Consider the following 22,354-nt stretch of genomic DNA (forward strand, 5'->3'; position numbering starts at 1 on the left):
AGAAAGTTGGATGAATATATCCTTTCCATCTTTTCTGAGGATCTTTTTGTAAGCCATTATTGTTCAGTAGTGCTTGGAAGCTTCATGTTTGAAATATATAAGCTTCAGTGGAGTGATTACAGGCAGTCCTTGGCATACAACAGTTCATTTAGTGACCGTTCAAAGGGCACTGAAAAAGTGACATGACCATTGTAGGTCATGTGATCAAAATTCAGACCCTTGGCAACTGACTCACATTTATGTTGGTTACTGTGTCCCAGGGTCACATGATCCCCTTTTGTGACCTTCTGACAAGCAAAATCAATGGGGAAGTCAGATTCATTTAACAGCCATCTAACTTGCTTAATAACTGCAGCGATTCATGTAACAACTGTGGCAAGAAAGGTCGTAAAATGGGGCAAAACTCACTTAACAAATGTTTCACTTAGCAACATAAATTTTGGACTCAATTGTGGTCGTAACTCGAGGACTACCTTTATAATTAAGTGTAGACAATGTGTTTCGTGCATATCTTGATGCAGCTAAAACTTGGCTTCTTCGATTAAAGAGAACCTGTGCAGAGTGGGACCTCTGCTAGAGATAAATAATTTCTGGTTTTTTTGTTAATTGTGGGTTTCTTGAATAAAAGAAATGAAAGTGAACTGGACCTTAATTTTGATGAACAAACATTTCTTCTTTAAAATGAAATAGGAAATATTGTAATCTGCCATGTTGTGTATTTTATGACTTCTGAATGTTGCGTAAGGAAGCAACAATAGTAGAGGCTGACATTTAATCCTTAGTAAATTGAAAGCACATAAATAAACTTATTTGTGTGCAGATTATTGTCGTATCAGATTACATTGTCTGATGAAACCAGGGTAGCAGAGAGAAGGAAGTTCTGTCAAGTGCTAATCGGGATCACACTTAGAATTTGTGTGGGGATTCTACAGAAAATAATAAAGATATAGACCATAATGGAAGTCAGTAGATATCTTCGAACAATGCAGTGCCAAACTACTTTTTTTTTGCAAGAAAATTATACGGATGTGTCAGAGAAATCAACAGAACTTAAGCTTACTTGGAAAGCTGACTTATGGTACAAGCCATTTTCAGCAAGTTTATTCTTTTCTCCTTTTTTCACCATATGAAATCCAAACTACTCCTGCTAAACTTTTTTTTTTTATTTGATTTATATGCCGCCCTTCTCCAAAGACTCAGGGCGGCTTACAATGTGTTAAGCAATAGCCTTCATACTTTTGTATATTTATACAAAATCAGTTTATTGCCCCCACAATCTGGGTCCTCATTTTACCTACCTTAGAAGGATGGAAGGCTGAGTCAACCTTGAAAACTAAACTTTAAAAATAAATCAATTGCCAATCAGAATAAATAGTTAAATCAGGGATGTCAAACTCATGGCCCATGGGCCAGATGCGTCACGCCCACCCCCATTTTAGCAAAGGGGGAAAAAGTCACGATACGTCACGGGACGACGCAAGTTTGACACCCCTCAGTTAAATGATTCTAAAAAGAAACCATTTTTTCTTCAGTCTTTATATTTCTGTTTCTTATTCTTAGGAAAGATGTCTGCTGATCGTGCTTTGAGGAAACAACAGCAGCTGAACAATCTAATCGCTTTAGTAACAAAACTGGCTAAACCTGGAGATGTAATTGTGGATTTTTGCAGTGGTGGGGTAATATAGTAACATGCAATCTCAATTACTTTTCACATATACACATATACATGCAAGTATACTACCAAGCTACAAGACAGAGGCAAATTAATTAGTGATTCATTGGCTTTCATGTCTCTATCAATATTTTGTTGCAATATATTGCATATAAGGATATGCAAAATGTTCCATACCTGTACCACAGATTTCAATATTCCATGCCCAAGCTGAAGCATACATCTCTTGAACCATACATTGAGCAAAAGAGTATTTTTTCAGAGACAGTGGTTGTTCTAAGGTTCAGAGCAGAAGTGATATGAAAATATATAGTAAAAAACCATTGCCAGAAGGAACAAGTGCACAAGCCAGTCAGGGGTGGACTGCCTGGAGTTTGCAGGAGTTTGGGAGAACCTCTAGCTAAGATTCTGTGCAGTTCGGAGAACCCCCAAATCTCACTCCTGGCTGGCCCCACCCACAAGTCCCTACACGGCCCGTTTTGGATGCAGATAAGTGCAGGGTGCACGTGGAGGCTGGGGAAGGGGGGAAAACGGGGCTACCGGAAGTTTGGGATGAGGGCCTCCAGAGTCTGGGGAAGCCGTTTTCGCCCTCCTGGAGGCTCGAGGAAAGCCTCCGGAGCCTGGAGAGGGCAAAAACGCCCCCCTCCCCTGCCATGGTGCAGGAAGCCAGCTAGGCCACTCCCACCATGGCCATGCCCACCCAGCAACCAGGCAGAGAACCCCTCACTAAAATTTTTGAAGCCCACCCCTGAAGCCAGTATATTGGCACTGCAGGTGTCTGGGGGAAGGAAGAGAATCTTAAGAGGGTTGGAGTCCAGAGTAAGATGATTTCCTGAGAGAGAGAAGTCCCAGGCACACCAGCCTTACCTTACTTATCCTGTAAAATCATTTTGAGATCCTCCAGATTTTGTTTCCTTAAATAACGAAAACATTCCAGATTTTGTTTTATGATGAATCATGGCTATTCCAAAATTCTTCTGGAACTTATGTAGTGTTCTTCTAAATTCAAAATAAAGCATATTTTCCATTTAAGCACACGCCCATTTGTAAAATAGTGGCTGTGTAGAATTAAGATTTACTTCTTCATTTCTTATCTTTAACAGGGCCATGTTGGAATTGTTCTTGCTTATATATTGCCATTGTGCCAGGTAAAGTACCAATAAAATAAATATTGCTTATTCAAAATTTCATTTCTGCAATTACGTTGTCAAGTTTCGTGGTCGTCTCGAATAAAATGCATTTCAAACAAAATCTTTGAAGAAAAAAATCCTTTTTATTGAGCACGACATCCTAACCTGAGTCCAAACGAAGCCAACACTGACGTCCAGCCCCAAAACCCTCCCTTTCCGTTCCCTACTCCCCTGCACTCATTGGCCATCTTCCAAGTCATTCTACCCCTAATCTACTCCAACTCAAAGGAATTCCCCCCTCCCATCTCATCTCCTTGGAAGCATTATCTCCAGGGAAAATAAGTAGGTGAAAAGTCAGCCGTCCCTTTCCAGATGCCTTCGCTTCTCCTTCTTATGTCAGCACTAGAGTAAATGCAGGTTGAAGTGCTGACATACGTATTATATACAGTAGTATGTTTTTCAAGTACCTATTCACCTTTTTCTAACTGATCATAATGTACCATCCTTCAATGATAATGCTCTCCAAGTTTGTAGAACATTATTTCTAAGAAAAAAATTATCAGTTTTCTATATGTTTTTAAAATAAATAATAATGTTTCTGAGAATAGATATTTTTACTTAATGGTTCCCATTTAAAGTAATTCCTATAGAAAATTAGTATATCCAGGCCCAAAGCAAAGGTAACATTTAGGTTAGCCTAAATATGACAGATTTTATCTATAAGTGATCAGCTGATTGTGGGAAGATATCAATTTAATAATTAATTAGCAATATTAGAACAAGTTCAGAAGATTTTCTAATAAAACTTTGGAGATCTGTCCTCTCACAACCTGGTGCAACAGTCTATGTAAATACAATATGCACAACAAAATACCGCTTCTCTGCTGCATTTGTCAAGGAACTACCAAGGAGAAAATCACACAACTCCGACAACACTGGCAGAATATGCTACTGCATATAGAAGGAAGCAAACCTCACACTCGCTCAGAGAGCACCAAGGACTCCACATTTTGATTGTAATTTTAATGAACTGTTTATTGCAGTGTTGGTGAGCCTTTTTGGCACCGAGTGCCGAAACGGGAGCACACGCGCGCCGGGGGGAGCACTGGAAACCGGAAGAGCAGCTCCCTGGCGCACCTGCGCAGGAGTGCCGGATACTGGAAGAGCAGTTCCCATGCATGCGCCAAGAAGCTGATCACCTGGTCTTCCAGTTTGTGGTGCGCATGTGTGCACGAAGACCAGCTGTCCATGCATGCTAGGGAGCTGCTCTTCCAGTTTCCGGCACTCCCGCACGTGCATGCTGGGGAGCTGCTCTTCTGGTTTCAGGTGCTCCCCCAGGTGTGCGCGCTCCCATTTCAGTACTTGGTGTCGAAAAGGTTTGCCAACACTGAACTTTTCTTGGATGAAAAGTGAAATGTTTTCAAGGAAAGAAACCAAGAAAAGCGCCTTTTGGAAAAACACCTTTGGGACATTAGTTGTAAACTTTTATATAAATTTATATAAATCTAATAAAAAAGCTAAAGCAATTGCCTGAATATGCTTTAGCTTATAACTTAACCCTGTGATGGTGAACCTATGGCAAGCGTGCCAGAGGTGGCACGCAGCGCCCTCTCTGTAGGCACGCGAGCTGTTGCCCCAGTTTAGCTCCGCCACAAGTGCACACATGCCTCCAATCAGACAACTAGTCTTCAGGTCTGTTCCACGCATGCAAGGGAGGCAGGACGCATGTGGGGGAGGACCTGTGTATGTGTTGCGTTTTGGGGGTCCGTGCACGCCACACGCATTCATGTGCGCGCACACCTGCTTTGGGCACTCGGTCCGGAAAAGGTTAGCCAATGGCCTAACCCATTCCAAAACTTTACATAATCTCAAACCTGTTGGCAAACTGGAAGTCTTGTGCAAAAAAACCCTCAATTTTTTAAAATATAAATCTCTGTTCTTATTCAATATCCTTAAATATAGAAGTGTTACTAAATATATAGTAACTATATTTAGTTACTAGCTCACAGAATTGTGCTGCTTCTCTGAACGATATGCCTCTTTCTTAAGCCTCAGAGAGATTTTTCCTTGGAAATCTGTGTTGAACATTCTGAGGCCTGCAAGTGAACCTGAAAAAAACAGCTTCTTTCCAAATGCTTGAAAATGAACCAAAGAGGCCTTGCTCACAAATTATTTTGGAACTGCAGTTGCAAAGTTCTGCAAAATGTGAAAATGATCTTAACTGGGCTCATCTGGTAGAAATGTGGTCATGGATGCACTTGATATGAAAGACAGTGCATATAGTAACTAGCAAACATCTACTCTTTGTTTTTATAAGCTAACTGGATAAAACCTTTGTAGGTTTGGCACTTACACTGTGTTTATTAAAGTGGTTTTGGATGGCACTGCAGAATAATAACTGCATACAAAAATAAATACTAAGTTCTGAGAACTGCAGCTAGAATATTCCTTAACCCTTTGACCTTAAGAAATACACCGTCCTTTTTGAACTTTTTGAATGCATTTTTAAAAAGCTATTTCAGGTCAAGCTTAATTGCATTTCACTTATGTTTATAATGGAAACATTTCTGTTCAAGGAAACTTTGTGCAAGCGCTTCAGTCTTTTGTTTGTAAATATATATGTGTTGTTTTTTTAATCCAGAAATTGACCAGGATTATTTTTTTTCTTTTTTAATGTAGATAATTTTGGTGGAAAATAAGGAACAGTCACTCATATGTGCCGAAAAAAGAAGTGATGAATTAGGATTACATAATATTTGGTTCATCCAAGCAAATATGGACAATTTTAAAGGAAGTTTTAATATTGGGGTGAGCTACTTTAGAATTAAAACTATAACCTTCTTTGCACTTGAAAACTAAAGATACTCTCTTAAAACACTGTTTTTTTAGGGAAATTTATAGAAATTTACAAATTTCTAAAATAGCTGGGAGTTTTGTTAAACTTGGAATAATGACAATTGAGGAATTTCAAACTTTTAGATTCAAAATTCAGAAAGGAACTGCTACCAAATTATTGATTCTCCAACATTATGCTCATTGTCTAAACTATGTCTCTGCTGCCTCTTAAAATATTAAAGCAGATTAAAACAGTTTAAAATCATGCTAAGTGATGCAGTTGTACAATATTGCATTGCTTAGCAAAAGCGATTCTGGTCCCAATAATGTTGTTGTTGTACTCAAGGATTACCATTAGGAAATTCTTTTCTTACAAATTAGTTGAAACAATCTGTAAACTGCAAAAGTATACTATACTCTTCAGGAGGGAGTAGGAGGTGCATGCTATTTTATGTTACCAACCAAATCTAAGCATTCTTTAAAGACTGTCTCACTACCAGGTTTGAGGAAATAGGTTTATTTTGTTAAATTTGTAGAATTGTGACCAATGCTTGGAATATGGATTACTTCATGTTGGAGTGATTACTCTCATTATTTAATTTGAGTTCATGTTGACATTCATTCTCATGTCAACTTCTATAACATTTTTTTCTAATTTGAGTATGAATAATAAAAACACAATTAATGAGAGCTGATGTTCCAGTAGATAACTCAGATGTTGAGAAAATAATATGGGAATGATTGGTTCCTTAATGAGCAGTATTCATTATATGCTTTCATTCATAGAAACATTTATCACTGACACTGAAACTCTTCCCTTTCTGATTCATGCACCCTCCAAATATGCTCAGTGCACCCTCTAATTTTGTAGAATATGAATAGAAAGCCTTTATTTCTCATGGAAGTTTGCTAGTGGGGCAGTATATTCCACTCACATTTGAGTCATTACCGAGATGGGTGGCCATAGAAATTGAACAAATAAAATAAATATTTGGAGGTTTTTTTCAGGTGGCACTGCATGCTTGTGGAGTGGCAACGGACATGGTCATTGAACACTGTATCAAAGTTGGTGCAGCATTTGTTATCTCTCCTTGCTGTTATGGTTTCATACAGAATACATCCAAGTTTGCATTTCCACAAAGGTCAGTTGCCTTTCCAATTTGTTAAAATGTATACCATTTTATCAAACATCTGAAACTGCATTTTGGGTACACTGGTAAAAGCTTTCTCACATAATAGAGAAAACAAAAAAGCTAAGCATTATGTTTAACAGCTGGTATTTTAAAATGTTTAAAGTTGCTTACAAATTATATCCAAGTATTTCAGCTTGTGTTAGTTAAGAAAAATACAAGTTACTAATGTTGTGTGTTATGTAGAAAAGCAATACACAATCCCAAATCACAGAATCCCAAAACATATAATTGGAAAGAGTCATTTTATTTATAAAATCCATCTGCTCAATGGTGAAATCTCAATTAAAGCATCCCGATAAATGTCTATCTGATTTCCACTTGAAGAGATCCAGTGTAGTTCACTGGTCTTATTTTTGAGAAATCTTTTTCTAATTTTCAGTTGGATTCTACCTTCCTGTACCTTAAATCTGTTCATCTGGGTTCTGCAATCAGAACCAACAGATCCTTGTCTCTCTTTGTGATGTATTTTCATGTTTACGAAGAGTGCAGGCTATCCTTCCACTGTCCTCTCAAAGCTAAACAGGCCCAATTTCTTTTAAATCTCATAGCAGGCTTAGGGGATCCTCTGATCATTCCTTCTCAGAACCCATTCCTTCTTAAAGTGATGCCTAGAACTAGGTACAATATTTAAAGTGTGGTTGGACCAGTGTATAATATGGCAGAAAATTCCTTCCTGCTATCTGGAAATTCATCTTCTGTTGAGGCAGCCTAAAATTACATTGCCCTTTTTTCTTTCAGTCATGTCACACTCCTCATTTACACTTCATTTTTTTGCAACTACTATCTCAAGATGTTTTCCACAAGTAGTGTTACTAGTGTGATATCTCCCATTTGATTTTATTAAGCTTTAATTTCCCTTAAAATTAAGAACCCCAACATTACATGGTCACTTTCTTCCATGTTCCTCCTCCTATTATTTCCTGAATTTTTTTTCCTATTGGTTGGTATGAATTTAGGAAGGGTTTCCTCCCTCGGTTATTAAGACAAGTAAGACAAATAAAGAATCTTCTGAAATGACCATAGTCTTCCAACAGATGTCTGATGGTTGAAATCCTATTATCGCTCTTTGAAAGATTTGAGATTTATTTTAAAAGAAGTTGTTCACATTTTCTCTTTGAATCATTAGACGTTTGGAGACACCAGGAAGAATAATAGCAATAGACTTATATAACCCTTCATGGTGCTTTGCAGAATCTTCTAAGCATATTTGCTCTTCCACTTATTTTAATCAAGATGGTCTCTATAGCATTGCCCTGTTGATTCACTTGGATTTGTACACAGGAGTGAATATTTCATTACTTCTGTTACTTCTACAGTACATAAATATTTAACTGAGCTACAAATATTCACATTTTTAACCCATCCCACCCCAGGATTCAGTTTTAAAGCTCTTCTAATCAAACATGTATTCAAAGTAGTTTTTTGCTACTTCTTGAAAGTTGTTAAACCTTGTGCCAGCAGTCCATTATTTAGATAATTCAGATTATGGTCCCCCAAACCATTTTCCCCTGCATAGCCAATCATTTCACTTGTGGTTTTCTAATTTTCCTCTCCAGACTCTTCTGTTGCAATCTTTGGGGAATGTGATCCTTGCAGATGTTATCATCTGTATAGCTATGGAAAGATAAGGCAATAAGTGCAACTATTCTAAAGTATTCTTGTTTTTTTTTCCAGGAACATTTCCAATCTAAGTTTTTAAGAGTGCAACATAGTTAAAAACAAACTGAACTACTAATTCATTTTTAGAAGGTAGTCTACTAAATCAAATGTGTTTAGGGTGCTTCTCACTTATATTATATGCAACAACATAATCACTTGATTAAGAATTTGTTTAGAATTTAAAATAAGATCTTCTTTTCTATTATAGCCATCAGTTCAAGAAAGTGCTGTCATACAAGGTAAGGAAAAGATAAGCTTTGGGTTTAGAATTTCATTGTGCATATCTTTCTTGTTTAGTTTAGTTTTTACTATAAAAGAAATATCCCATTAAAAATATATCAAAATAGCAAACTTTAAAATGCATATGTCTTATTCTCCTTTTACTAATGGAATAAACATTTAGTAAATATTAATTTATTTTTAATTTATTTTCTTATCTTGTTTTTCAAATCCAAGAATCTCTAAGGCAGGTCATAAAATAGAGTTTAGAACAGCTATCAATAATTTAAAACATGGGCCCAAAAAACCCTTAGTTTTGATATTTTAAAAAACTATATTCATCCATCAATTGTATGTACAAAGAATAGTTGTCAAATAGGAAGTTTCTTTCTAATGTCTTCTATGGTATCTTAAAAATGTCTGGAGGCAGTTTGAGCCCATCCCGTAGTATTAGGCCAGATACAGATATGTGCATCCTTGAAACAGTTTCCTGTTTTAACAACCATTTTGCTTCCATATGGTTTTGTTCCCTCCTGGTCTTCTCTCCAGATTGAAATTGGACAGGGATAGTTTCTTAATAAGTATTTCTCAGTTTGATACTACAGTATTTGGAGTTGTATGTCAAATCTTTATTTAAAGAGCCAAATATATAACATATTAATGATCTCTCTTTTAGACTTAGAATAACTTTATTATCACTTTAAATGTACACTAATTGACATACATTAAAATGTAATTTTGTTGCATATAGGTCTCAAAGGGTCTTTTAAAGCAGTGAGATATTTGTATCAAATAACCATTTCACAAATCCAAAAGGCATTAACCTTAGCATGCTGCAACACGCTTCCTATAGCAGTGTTGGAGGACCGACATAAAAAAAAATACCATATGAGCTGAAATTGTGCTCCTGTGGACAATGGGCCATTGAAAAAAGCTCACATCCTGCTACACTGCATTTTCTATAACGGGTGTCAAACTGGATTTCATTGAGGGGCACATAAGGGTTGTGTTTGACCTTGGGGTGTGTGGCCAGGGGCCGTGGCCAACTCAACATCATTCATCGAGCTTCATTTTGGCTGCAATGGCCTCCTGCAACTCTCTGCTATTGAAAACAGACCTCAGGCAGTCCACCCGAGCTCTATTTTTGCTGGCAGAGGTACCATGGGCCAGTCTTTTGCTGTTTCCAGGGAGGCCCGCCGGCCAGATCTAAGCACCCCACGGGCCGGATCGAGCCCACGGGCCTTGAGTTTGATAGCCCTGTTCTATAAGGACTGACTGACTCAATTCATAACATCTTACCTACTAAAATGTCTGATCTTTTTTTAAGTGCAACTGTTATCTGATCAGTATAAAGTAGTTTCTCTGAACGTGGCTAAATTCTGCTATGCTGTATGTAAAATTAGATCAACTTTAACGGCCAACTATTAATCTACCATTAATCACAATATTCTTTTATTTTTATTATTTACTATTAGTATTGTTTTAATGTTTTTATTTGGTATTCTGTGACCATAATAAAAAATTGAAATTGAACCATATTAACAAATAGTTTTAAAGTTTCTAATAAATGAAATATATTTTAAAGAGTTAATACATGCCACTCCTTAAATCAATAATTCATATGGAACATGATTTTTTCTTTACTCACAACTAAGAAAGTAAGATGAAGAACAGAGGATTAAATCTTTTCACATAATTTATTCAATTATTGTGAACACTTATTTAGATGAAACCACTTAAAAGGCATTTCATTTACAAAAGTTATTTTCTACATATATTCACTGCAATGGCCATGTCCATAACCTCAACATGTCCTGAAATAAAAAAAAATTATAAGATGTAAAGACTACATTCTACCTTTATTTTTGTTTATTGACAACATTCTACTTCACACCTTCCAGTTTGGACTGGAAGTATTACACCAGTGAAAAAATAAAACACTACTAATGAAAATTACTTTAAACTTTTTTTTCTATCATGGGCGCAGTATATTTTTCTACTTAAATTTCTGAAACTTCTTCTTTCATTGAATATTGCAATGATAAGAAAATAGCAAATTCAGAAGTCAAGAAGATGTGTCATAGTGAAACATTGCAGGTTCTAAGAAACAGATTGTTTTCATAAATGGGCAACAGGTTTTTGTTTTCTAAAAAAAGGACATTTGTGCCAGGAAGACATTCCAAAATCAGTCCAATTTATTTGTAGCATTTTATGTAAATCTATACCAGATGGTGTCCCAATTCCAAGTTTATATCTTATAACTTAGATGTATCAGCACTAATGAAAACCCTTCCAGTTTGGATTGATATGCTTTTAATTATCCCAATGAAGCCAACTTGGTGGCTAGACATTGTCACACCATAGATTATCCCAACGTGGTATTTTTTTTAATTTATTTATCAAATGAAACTAAAAGAATTCATATCCTTCAATTTTTTTTGTTCAAAATGGTAGTACCAACAACCCAGAGTAAAGAAGTGATTGTTGGTCGCTGAGAGTATGTGAATTTTCTTAAAGAAAATTCCTTGTATCACTAAATGAGATTACTTAAATATTAAATGCACATATATGTAATATAAAATAGTGCTTTTTAGAAAAGAGGAACAAGGGGAAAATGATGGAATGATTAATTTTTCATTAATCTACCATTTTTTTTCACTTATAGGCCTTTCAGATAAAGTGATCTCTTTGTCTGCATTGAAAATAATGCAACATTTGATTCATCTTAAGATATACACTTGAAAATAGAGGCATTCAATCAGTTTTTCCACACTTAAGAGCATGAGCTTTGTGATATCATGTATGTATGCAGAGGGTACCAGAGAAATTAGGAAAACCTGCTGTACAACTTAATAAAATGATTTTGTTCCATTAAGGGGATAAATATCCAGACAAAACTTTTTTTTTCATGAATAGAAAGTCTTAGTTTAAATAACCAGTTTTCTCACTTAAGCTAATGTTTCCTAAGAGGGACCACTTTCCACACATAAAGCCATTAATGCATCTAGGGAGGCTTTATTCCAATTACGGCATTGATTACATATTACATTTATCTTCTGTTTCCCAGACATGTAGAATTGAAAATAGCTAGTTAGTGTTATTTCTGCCAATGGTAGGAAAATTAAATTCTATATCTATTTAATTCTATTTTGAATTACACTGTTAAATAAACATAGAAACAAAAACACTGAGATTTAAAAATCAGGCTATGTGTACATTATATATAGGGGTGTGGGGCGGCATTTCATACAGGGGCTAGTAATATATATTAACATTTCACCTAGATTAGTAAAACACAATAAAATATAAATGTTAATTTATGGATTTCAAATTTTAGCTGTGCCGGTCTCAGGGCTAATAATTTTCACCTAAATCAATGTAGCTTCAAACAGTGTAGTTTTAAGAACAAAACACAACAGATGTTCTACAAAATAAAGCATACATTGAAAAAATAAAAATAATACATCTGTTGGCATGGCATTAATCTTTATCTTTTCATTTAACAGGGAGTAGTCCCTATATACCCACTTCTAAGGTCTTCTCTGCAGGAAGCATGTTATGCACAATGTATTAAGTCAATTACAGCATGTGACTGACATTAATGAATCTCAGTTCCAGACTCAAGGGAGAAAGTTAATCTCTGTTGGTAAAGTTTAATAGCCAAACAAATCAAAACTTCAAAAGTTCATGGTATAAAAGTACAGCATTATGAATTCATCTAGTACTCAGTCTTGTACTCAATCTCAGAGTAGTATGCCTATCCAAGTGTCAGGAATAATGGAGGTGAAGGCACAAAATTCAGTACAAGTTGTACTGTCTTGTATTCAAGACAGTACAGTCTTGTACTCAATCTCAAAGTAGTATGCTTATCCAAGTGTCAGGAATAATGGAGGTGAAGGCACAAAATAATAATACAGGAGGTATTACAAGTGGGCTAAAGTCATTTAATGCTTTAATAGTAAAAGCAAAGAGACAAAAATACAGTCCAGGATATGTTTCCTTCCCTTTTCCAAAGAATATTTGTCAGTGGAGAAATCCTGTAATTTTCATTTGCAATTATAGTAGCTGTGTCCAGTTTTGACTGAGTCAGAGGAACATTGAGTTAATTTTCCCTTGCCTCCTTTCACTGATTTTCAGTATAATCCAAAAATATAACCGAAAATTTTCTGATAATCATTTTTAATAGAACCACAGATAAACCTTCTTTTTTGGATACTCCTATTAAAATAATTATTTTTGTAGAGTAAAAAAAATTGCTTGTGACCTTTTGTGTGTGTATGTTTTATTCTAGGAGCACATGATTCTTTGCAGATTTGCTGATCAGACAGCTGTCCAGCTGCCCCCTGAACGCAGGCAAATAGGTATGCTTTTCTGTAGAACAGCTGTTATGGGATTATATACACTGTATTTGGTGATGTGATTAGCTTGCTATTAATGGGTGGTTGTGACATGTTCATTAACAAGAAGTTATAATAGTGTATGTACTATTCCAATCTCTTATCAACCATGCCTCCCTCGCTCCTTCTCTCTTCAAAATCTGTTTCCTGATTCTTCTGATAGATGTACAATAGGTGCTATTTGTGAAATTGATTTTCTGGAAATAATATCAAACTCAGCCAGACTCTTCCTTGTCCTAAACGCTTATAACATTGAACAATTTAATTATGTATAATATGTAGATAGATATCCAAAATGGTCAATGACTCAAAAAAAGCAACAATAATGTGCTTTAGTATGGATAGTATGGAAATCATACTATCAAAATCGATAAATCAGACATAGCACTATGAAGTTAAAAATTAAAAAAAATGAGGTATTATTTACAATAACAAAAGACAAAAGGTAGGCCAACCAGCAGAAATTAATAGGTTCACTTTAAGGCAGAACGGAACAGAAATTATTAATCTTACTGGTAAGATCCCAGCAGTTCTCAAATAGTTGATGGCATAGCTTGACCAGGCTCTAAGTTCATCCTTAGTTTATGTCTTTAAGACATATGACAGGCATAGCTAGTTAGGAATCTTTATTGCATACCAATAACTCACTAAGGATTGATTGCTGTCTGTTAGCATGAAAATACAGCTCCCTATTTATCCCCACTCTAATTTTAGTTACAGTACTTCTTTTTCCTATCTCTTGGGTTCTCTGTAACAAACTCTTTGCCTTATGCCTATTAGTCTTGGAGCTTGTTGATTGTTTGATTATATCAAAACTAATTGTTCTGCCTTGAAAAAAATGACAGTTGACCTTATTCTAATGCTGATTAATTTGACTATTTTTAAAACTTTAAATGAAGGTCTGTAGTTTTATTCTAGCTTATTTTATGTTTTAGTCAGTATTAAATGTCTTAGGAAGCCATGCTTAGGAAAAGTGAACCATAAATATTTGAAGTAAAATATTTGCAATGTGTAACTGAAAAATTTATCTGGTTGCTAATAGTCAACAAAGACTTGATGGTGCATAATTAGGAGAAAAATGAGGATGGATATTAATGAAAGTAACAATAACAGAGTTGGAAGGGACCTTGGAGGTCTTCTAGTCCAACCCCCTGATCAGGCAGGAAACCCTATACTACTTCAGACAAATGGTTGTTCAATCTCTTCTTAGAAACTTCCACTTTTGGAGCATTCACAACTTCTGGAGGCAAGTTGTTCCACTGATTAATTGTTCTAACAATTAAGTGTTTAGTTACAGGCTGTATCACAGAGGTATTAACAACAGTACAAGTGTTTGCTTTGACACCTGCATAAAATATTCAGTCTCTGTGGTTCAGAGTACATAAGGAAATTCCAAGATATTTTAACCTTTTGTATATTCTCAGTAAATCTGGCAGATTTTAAAGTTAGCCAAATTATGCTGTTATCAACACAGCTGTGCATTTGAAAGGTGTCATTCACCAATTGGGAGCACCTTTTCCAATACTTTGGTGATATAGAAAGGAAATGTGTCACATAAGGATGGGTGGAATGGCTGTGTCTTTGCGCGCTTTTAAATGTTGATTCAGCATTTCAGCAGTCCTTTCTCCCTTCATGAATAAAATAGGGAAAGGAGACATTTCTGAACCTCAAACACTTTCTTTCCCTCCCTCTAGCTTTTGTGTTCTTATTCTTGACTTGTTAGTTCTGATGTCATACTTGACATTAGGCTCCATTAAAAATCTTTTCTATTTCAGTCATCTTTCTTCACCTTTTAAACTTGCTAATGGGTGTGTAGTTTTATTTTCAGATGACTGGGGGAGGGGGGGCGGTCAGATCGGATTAGCACAAAACACATGTTCCCTAAAAACAGGCACTGAAATACACTGGGGTGCAGTTAAATTTAATCTTAACTAGTCCTTCCAGGAAGTAATGCTTTTTGAACTGGCGGGACTCTCTTTTGAATATTTACCAATGAATGCTTAAGTTTGTCCTCCACTTTTTCCCTTTAAGACTTTTGTTATATTTTCAACCCAAATTACTCTTCCAACCAATACATTTTCTTTTTATTACTCTTCTGTTACTTCTACTTTCTCAGTTTCTTAACAAAATAAAAATAATTTATACACTGTTCTGTCTCTGGATATGATTGTTATAGGGATTTACCTCTGTGTACAATATAAAGCGTGGTAGTTACCAGATGTATAAAATTAGTCAGTGTGTAAAATTTTATTTAGACCAAAGATAGATTACAAAGTAGCATTCAAAGGTATTAGTATTTTGTCAATCATTATTATATACCTCCAGAAACCCAAAATACATTTCAATTTCCTCCCAACAATAACCTTATAGGACAGGTGACGATGAGAAATTTCTGGCCCATGTTAATCAGTAAGCTTCCATGATTGTGGGAGATTTGGAATTAGGGTCTTCCCAAGCCTAAATCTACCATCGTATCTGGCTTTCAGAATTTGAAAAGGATAACAGATACAACACCATTTAGATTGCTTTAATTGCTATAAAGTTCTATGGAGTTTGGTCCTAGAATACCCAGAGAAAGCAATATTCCTATATGAATTATCTCATTAAAAAATGTTATAATGTAATTGCTGCCAAAGTGCTTGTTTCTGTATCACATAATATTATAACAATTCGAAATATATACATATATCCTGTTTGTATATTTTAGGTAAACAATGCATGGGACTGGTGGATCTTGACAGGGCTTGGAATGTGGAAAGAAGCAACTACTCAGTCCAAGTGATAACCATGGAACCACAGTCGTGTTCCCCAAAGAATAATTTGATAACCGGTATCCCGGTTTAGTTCAAAGGTTTTTCTATCAAGTTGAATTAATATTTAGTTCTCTTGATCAAAGTGCAAATAACATTTTGGAGACCGGAAAGGAAGCACTGTACATCTTGAATCAGTTGTCTCCAGAAAAAGGAAGGAAACACGGTAGGGGCTATCTTGCAAAGGTTCCTAATTCCTGCTTGAAATATGTGATTAAATGACATCTGGCTCTTCCAAAATGTTAATCAATCTACATTATAAGAGCAACCAATACATCCTTGGAAGAATGATTTCCTTTTCTATGAAAATTGGTCTTACATGATGGAAAACATATTTTGCAAGGGTTCTGGGTTCCTGAGTATTAATCTAAAGAACAACTCACAGTATCTTCTTTTCAATGTTTTACAATTATACTTTCTGTGCTCAGTTACAACTATATTGCTGTAAATAACGAATTATCACTTTGCTCAAATATTTTAATTTTTTTTTAGAAAAATATGTTCTAAATAAAATTTATGATGATTGTATGGTCAATAGCCATGTAGTTTTCTTAACAATTGTGTAATTGTGGTTTGTTTATTTGCAATTTCCCAGCCTATCTTAAGCTTTTTAATATTTTTGGTAATCTCCCATTAAAGTACTAACCAGGTCCACAACTTCTTAACTTATTTCAAGATAGCCAAAGTCATCTAGAGAATGCTTCGGGTCAAATTACTCACAGTATTTACAGCATGTAATTTACAAGTAGATTTATACATTAACTTTGATTACTGTCCTTTGTAGGACAAAGCAAACTTGCAAGAAATTATTTAAATATGCATGTGTATGTTTACCTGTTATTTCTCTTTATCTTCCTTTAGTGTGAGAATCGTTTAATGTTTTCCTGTGAGGATTATATTTTGCTTTGGCCACATGAATGCTGGGGAGGAAGAGGATAGGGAAAAAACAACAACTCTGGAATGACAATTTCAGTAGAAAAAAGCCACATGCCCATACTTCATTTCCCCCCCACCCCTGAGATCTGTGTCTCTAAGAAAACTAATTGTTTTTATTTTGAGATATGTGGTCAGGTGTAAGTTACAGTTTGGTAACTTGAAAAAACACTGAAATAGTACTCCTTTTTCAGGCTTCAGCTCATTTTTTTTAAAAAAAACTCATTTTAACTTATGTTGTCATAAACCATCCAGACAGATTCTGGTAAAGTAGTGTAATCAGATTCATAACACTTTCCAAACTATTACAATGTTTAGGTTCTGCTTGGTTTATTCAAGCAATGAACTGTAAACCACCTCCAGAATTAATTCATTTGAGTAGACTTAGTTGTTCCTCCATTAATGTTAGGGCTGGATAAAATATTCAAAGTCCTTATCATATACAGAGCTCAGAAATCTCTAATATTTCAGGCTTGATTATGTTTCTTCTCTCATAGTTCTTGTCTGAAAAATTAAACAGATTGCTCAAAGCTAATCAGGGGGAGAGCAATATATGTAATACTTCTGTTAAGAAACATTTTGTTTTAGTGGTTTTTATAACAGTTTACTATGACGATGGCATAACAATGAGCATATCTTTTCATTATTATATCGTGTTAGCTTTCTAATGTCAGTATAATATCAGTGTAATGTATTTTTGAGACACTTGGATTCTTTCAATAAGAAATTTAATATTTACTATTGAACATTTAAGATGGTCCCTTGCATATTTAATGATAGTTTTTGCTTGTAATACTTTATATTGTATGTTTAAGAGAGTTCAGTACAACTGAATTTCAAGACAAACAGTCCCAAGGCAATTGTTCACATTTTATTCCTGTGATGATAAAAGGCAGAAAGACCCAAATGTGCACCTTTGATATTCCAGAATATAAATGAACCAATCTTAAAGGAAATATCGTTGGTATTACCATTTTGTTTCATTACCAAATCATAAGTGACAAAGGTGTGAATACAGTGTTACAGAACTGAGTGCTTCAGAGAGAAATTTGATAGGTAATTACTAAGATCAGCTTTTAAAAAAAAACCTCTAAAAGCTTATTATCCAAAACGAACTCATACATTGAAATGGAAAAATGCTAGAATTTGGAAGCAGTTGGAAACCCTGAAAAGTACCATGTCATTTTTCCCTTGTCAGTGGGAGAAAGGAAAAGAAGCAGATGGCTAAGCAAAAGGGCTCAAAAGACATTTTATGAGCTAATAATGAAGTTTCATAAGTAGCAAGATCATAGTTGGAGAAAATGAAGCCTACGAGTGCTCTGGAAGTTCTTCAGTAGATGCTAGTGAGAGGATTTCTTGTACATTGGTCACAGCCTATCCACAACAGTGATACAACATGGAAAAATGAATCAGACTCTTTATTTTGGATACCTCATATAATAAATATTTATTTATTTAACAATATTTTTAATCTGCCACAATCCAAATGTATTAAAGATTACAGTTAATACCAAACTAACAAATTGTAAATACCATTCAGTTAAACTATAGTAAAGGCTAAATATCTCTTGGAACTGCACTTTTTGCTTAGTTTTAGAAATGCCTGTAGTGTAGAGGCTGTCTGCATTTCCAGATTGGAGAAAAGTCGATAAAAGTGGGAAAATCTGTTACTTGATCTCTGGCTCAAAAACTTCACTATTACCTCGTTATGAGGAGACAAGGTGAGGAGATAAGATTTTGGCAAATTGCAGATTTGAATTCAAATTGCAGATTTGAATTCAATTGGATCTCTTAATAGATGTGTTATTCTCACACAATGGAGTTGACCTATCAGGAAACTTACCCGCTACATTGTTGTAACTTCTGGGTCATCTTTAATAGTAGCTCCGAAGTGCATTGCTTAGTCCAAATAAGTATGTGATCAGAACTTGATTACCATCACCTATTAGAATCCTGCCCAATCATAAGTGTTTCTGGGCAAGAAACACTTTATTTTACTGTATTAAACTTATTTTTAATTGGGCAAAAACAAATCTAATTTGATATGTGAATAAGGAGCCAAAAAAGAATATTGCCAATATTATCTCTTCTTCCTATGACGACAAATCTTCCCTTATATGTTTCTATTTAACATTGATTCCTGCCTAAATAAATTTCCCTTTATTTCAGTCTGAATGGTTAGGGAGAGCCATTTGGGAGTAGAAATAAACATTTTCTCTAAAAGTAATAGTTTGGTAATCACCATCTGCTGAATATTATCAAAATAAATAGATGAAAATCAGTATGAAGCTGCAAACTTTTCAGGGTGCCCATAAGTTATTCTACTCTAATCAAAACTATTATTGGAAGCTCTCTGAGATACTCGGCATTTGTTCACCATTGTGTATCAACAACTAGAGCTGATGCATATATTATTACATAGTTTCCCAATCTATGCTACTTGTAATTTTATCTGCTCAACTGTGGTTTCTAATTTATTCTTTAAGATTGTGATGTTCTAAATGGGGTCATGGTTTAGGGTGTATTAACAAAGCATTCCAAATTGTTTTCAAATTGGCAATCAGCTTTCATGCATTCATTCTTTTTTTTCTCTTCAAAAAGGTCACAACACTTTTCATGCTTTATTTTTAGCTTCTAACTTTCTTGCTGGCATAAAGTTTAGTAGTGCAAGTATGTGTTACAGAGACCGATGTGACAACCGTGCCAGATTTATCTGATAAAGACCAAATAACAGAGTCACAGAACTGACTAGGCCTGCTAACCCAGTTACTTTAAATGCTGTATGTGTACATGCAGATTTAACTAGTTTTTAAAATTAGTTTCCATAGGCCCCATATATCAACAGTATGGTTTAATACAGGAGTGTGAAACTCATGGACCTGGCCCATGGGGTGCTTAAAGCTTAAACGGTGAAGGACCTGCCCGCGGTGCCACTGCCAGTGAAAATGGAGCTTGGAAAGGCCATATGCAGCCCTCCTCATCTCTATTTTTGCTGGCAGAGGGTTGCAGGAGGCCATCACAGCCGAAAATGGAGTTTGGGAGTCCGTTGGACTATTTTTGCTGGCAGAGCGCTCGGGCCACCACTGGCACTCCCGACACAAGTGATGTCGAGCTGGCCACGCCATCACCACCCCGGTCCCCCAAAGTCAAACACAGCCCTGATGTAGCCCTCAATGAAATTGAGTTTGACTCCCCTGGTTTAGTATTTCATTTTATCAGATGGATTGGTAAGGGTTTTTTTTTTATTAAAAGCAGTGATTTTCAGTTTACTAACTCATTTACTCAAATTTTAAATAAAAATTACACCAAAGAATTGTAATGCAATAAGGAAAGAGGGAGGTCTGAACATTCTTCACTTACTTGCTTCTTAGATGTCCTTTATATATCAGCTTCCTAGAAGGGGAATTTGTTAAGAATATTGTTGCTGAATAGACAAGTGCAGCTACTTCATTCCAATTCCAGTATTGGAAGAGATTTTTAGGTTAATCAGTACAAAAAACTGTATAAAATTAATCTTCCAATTATTCTTCAATAATTGTGTAACAATTTATATTTGCATTTTTATGGCAGGTTGGACTGTAAATAAATGCCACAATGGCATTTATATATTTAACTCTTCAGTTGTAACATGGAATCCAAATAATTTACTAAATTAATTTTTGTATGTAACATGCATGCCCTTTAATATGCAAATAATTGCTGTGGGATAGCAAGTTATCAAAATTTCAGCAGAAAAGATGGAGAATGTAGTATTCCTTCCCTCAACCCTTATGAAAATTACTCTGCTGAATGTGGGTTTCTACCTAGATAAAATTTCAGTTGATACGAATATTTTTTTCTTAATTCAAATGGTGCTTTTATAGAATAATTTTCATTAAGTATTTAGAAGGGGAAAGAAAGGCTTAAATTTGTTTTTTACCCTCTGCGCATGTGCAGAGAGTCCATACGCGCATATGACACACGTGGTACATGCACTTCCGAACCAATAGGAAAGGTAAGTAGATTTCACCCCGATCCAGAAATACCAGCCATAAGTTACTCTGGAAGTCAAAAACCCATCCAAGAAAAAGACAGTGACAAAAGTGGATGATGTTTGTTCAGAAGTTGAGCTTAACTTGAAGGAGGTTTAATGGAGTTTGCTAAATTTTCAGAGTAAGAAATAGCATGAATGATAGGGATTCTGTCAAAAGCAGCTGCAGGATTTGGTGCTGTCTTTTCCAAGTTCTGTCCGTGACACCATCATTGCTGCAGTTGCTCAACCCATCTCTATCTTCCTGGAAAAGACAGCTGCACCTCTTGACTTGATTTCCTGTTGTTCAAGATGTGCATAATTCTTACTTTATGTCAGTGGTCTTCCTTTTACTGATGCGAACTGCTTTGTATATCAGATAACTGAAAAGCAGTAGAAAATTATAGTTAGTACAGTAATTTAAATGAATAATAGAGGAGGGAAATTGTAAGTATGGTCCAAAGATGTGCAGATATGAAATTTGCCAGCAAGATAGATTTGTTTTATCTGCGGCAATCTGGTGCCTTCAGATGTTTGGGGACTGCAATTTCAATCAACACCAGATAGTTTAAAATAGGTCTCCTTTTAGGGATGACGAGTTTTAGAAGAGTCCTTATTTCCAAGCTAATCTGATCACAGTAGATGTTATGGGAATCTTACAGGATTGTGCAGCTATTCAGATCTAAAATAGAAAAAAATGCTTTGGAAGTGATGTCATTATGGCTTGCTACACATTTTCCTGATATCAGGAAAGAATGTGTTTGAGTTAAAGAAATGTTAAGGAGGTGGTGGCAAAGACATGTGCCTTTTTAACACTTCTTTAATGGAAACATTTTCCTGGGATGATGCAGCTATCAGACAAAATCAAAGGAAGACATAGACTCTTTAAAGAGGTGCCAGCAGGTGCAGTAACTATATTCATCTTATTGGTCAAACGCCATCTAACACGTCTGCCAATTTTCTATATTTGCTACTGCATTCAGGCAGCTGAGAAAATGTAAGGATACTGTTCTGTCCCCCGTCCACACACAGACAAATGCAGTATCAAACACCCCTGCCAATAATTTATTGTATAAACAGACCAGAATTCCTGGCAGATGAGAGTTCTGGCAGCTAACTGTAAAACGCCTGCCAAGTCCAATTAGTATTCCCAAAAAGCAGGAGGCCTTATCTGCAGTCCGTTTCCAGAGCGACAAATTATCCACAAGAATTTAGTCCAAAATATATCTGAGCCAAAGTGCAGGATTCACGATGTGACTCTTTAGAGTTTAAACTTTTGTCCGTCACAAAGCCTGCCGAGCAATCACGCTCCCTTTTATCCCTTGTGGGGCGTGGCTCAGTGACTCAACTCAATCCCACGCCTCTTCCTTTGCTGTGCACGCTTCTCCCTCCGACGCTGCCTGGGATCAAGCCAGGATTCATCATTATCACTCTCTATCAATGGGTGCTCCAAAATGCCTTCCTCCTGGCCCATCCCAGCTGTTCCTCCTAGTCTTC

At 35.7% G+C, this 22,354-nt stretch overlaps 1 protein-coding gene across 2 annotated transcripts in view; it reads left to right on the plus strand.

Moving 5' to 3' along the window:
• GSTCD (glutathione S-transferase C-terminal domain containing) overlaps positions 1–16,443 on the plus strand; it is a 44,887-nt gene extending 28,444 nt beyond the window's left edge. For both annotated transcript variants that reach the window (XM_034442224.3, XM_087875481.1), the window contains exons 7-13: positions 1,561–1,676; positions 2,776–2,820; positions 5,482–5,610; positions 6,646–6,779; positions 8,698–8,728; positions 13,000–13,069; positions 15,813–16,443. In XM_034442224.3, the coding sequence (XP_034298115.1) occupies positions 1,561–1,676; positions 2,776–2,820; positions 5,482–5,610; positions 6,646–6,779; positions 8,698–8,728; positions 13,000–13,069; positions 15,813–15,949 (662 nt within the window). In that variant the 3' untranslated portion in view covers positions 15,950–16,443. The remainder of the gene's footprint in view (positions 1–1,560; positions 1,677–2,775; positions 2,821–5,481; positions 5,611–6,645; positions 6,780–8,697; positions 8,729–12,999; positions 13,070–15,812) is intronic.
• The last annotated feature ends 5,911 nt before the right edge of the window (positions 16,444–22,354 follow it).

Source organism: Pantherophis guttatus, chromosome 8, assembly GCF_059756535.1.
Source record: "Pantherophis guttatus breed Tessera chromosome 8, ASM5975653v1, whole genome shotgun sequence".
NCBI lineage: Eukaryota > Metazoa > Chordata > Lepidosauria > Squamata > Colubridae > Pantherophis > Pantherophis guttatus.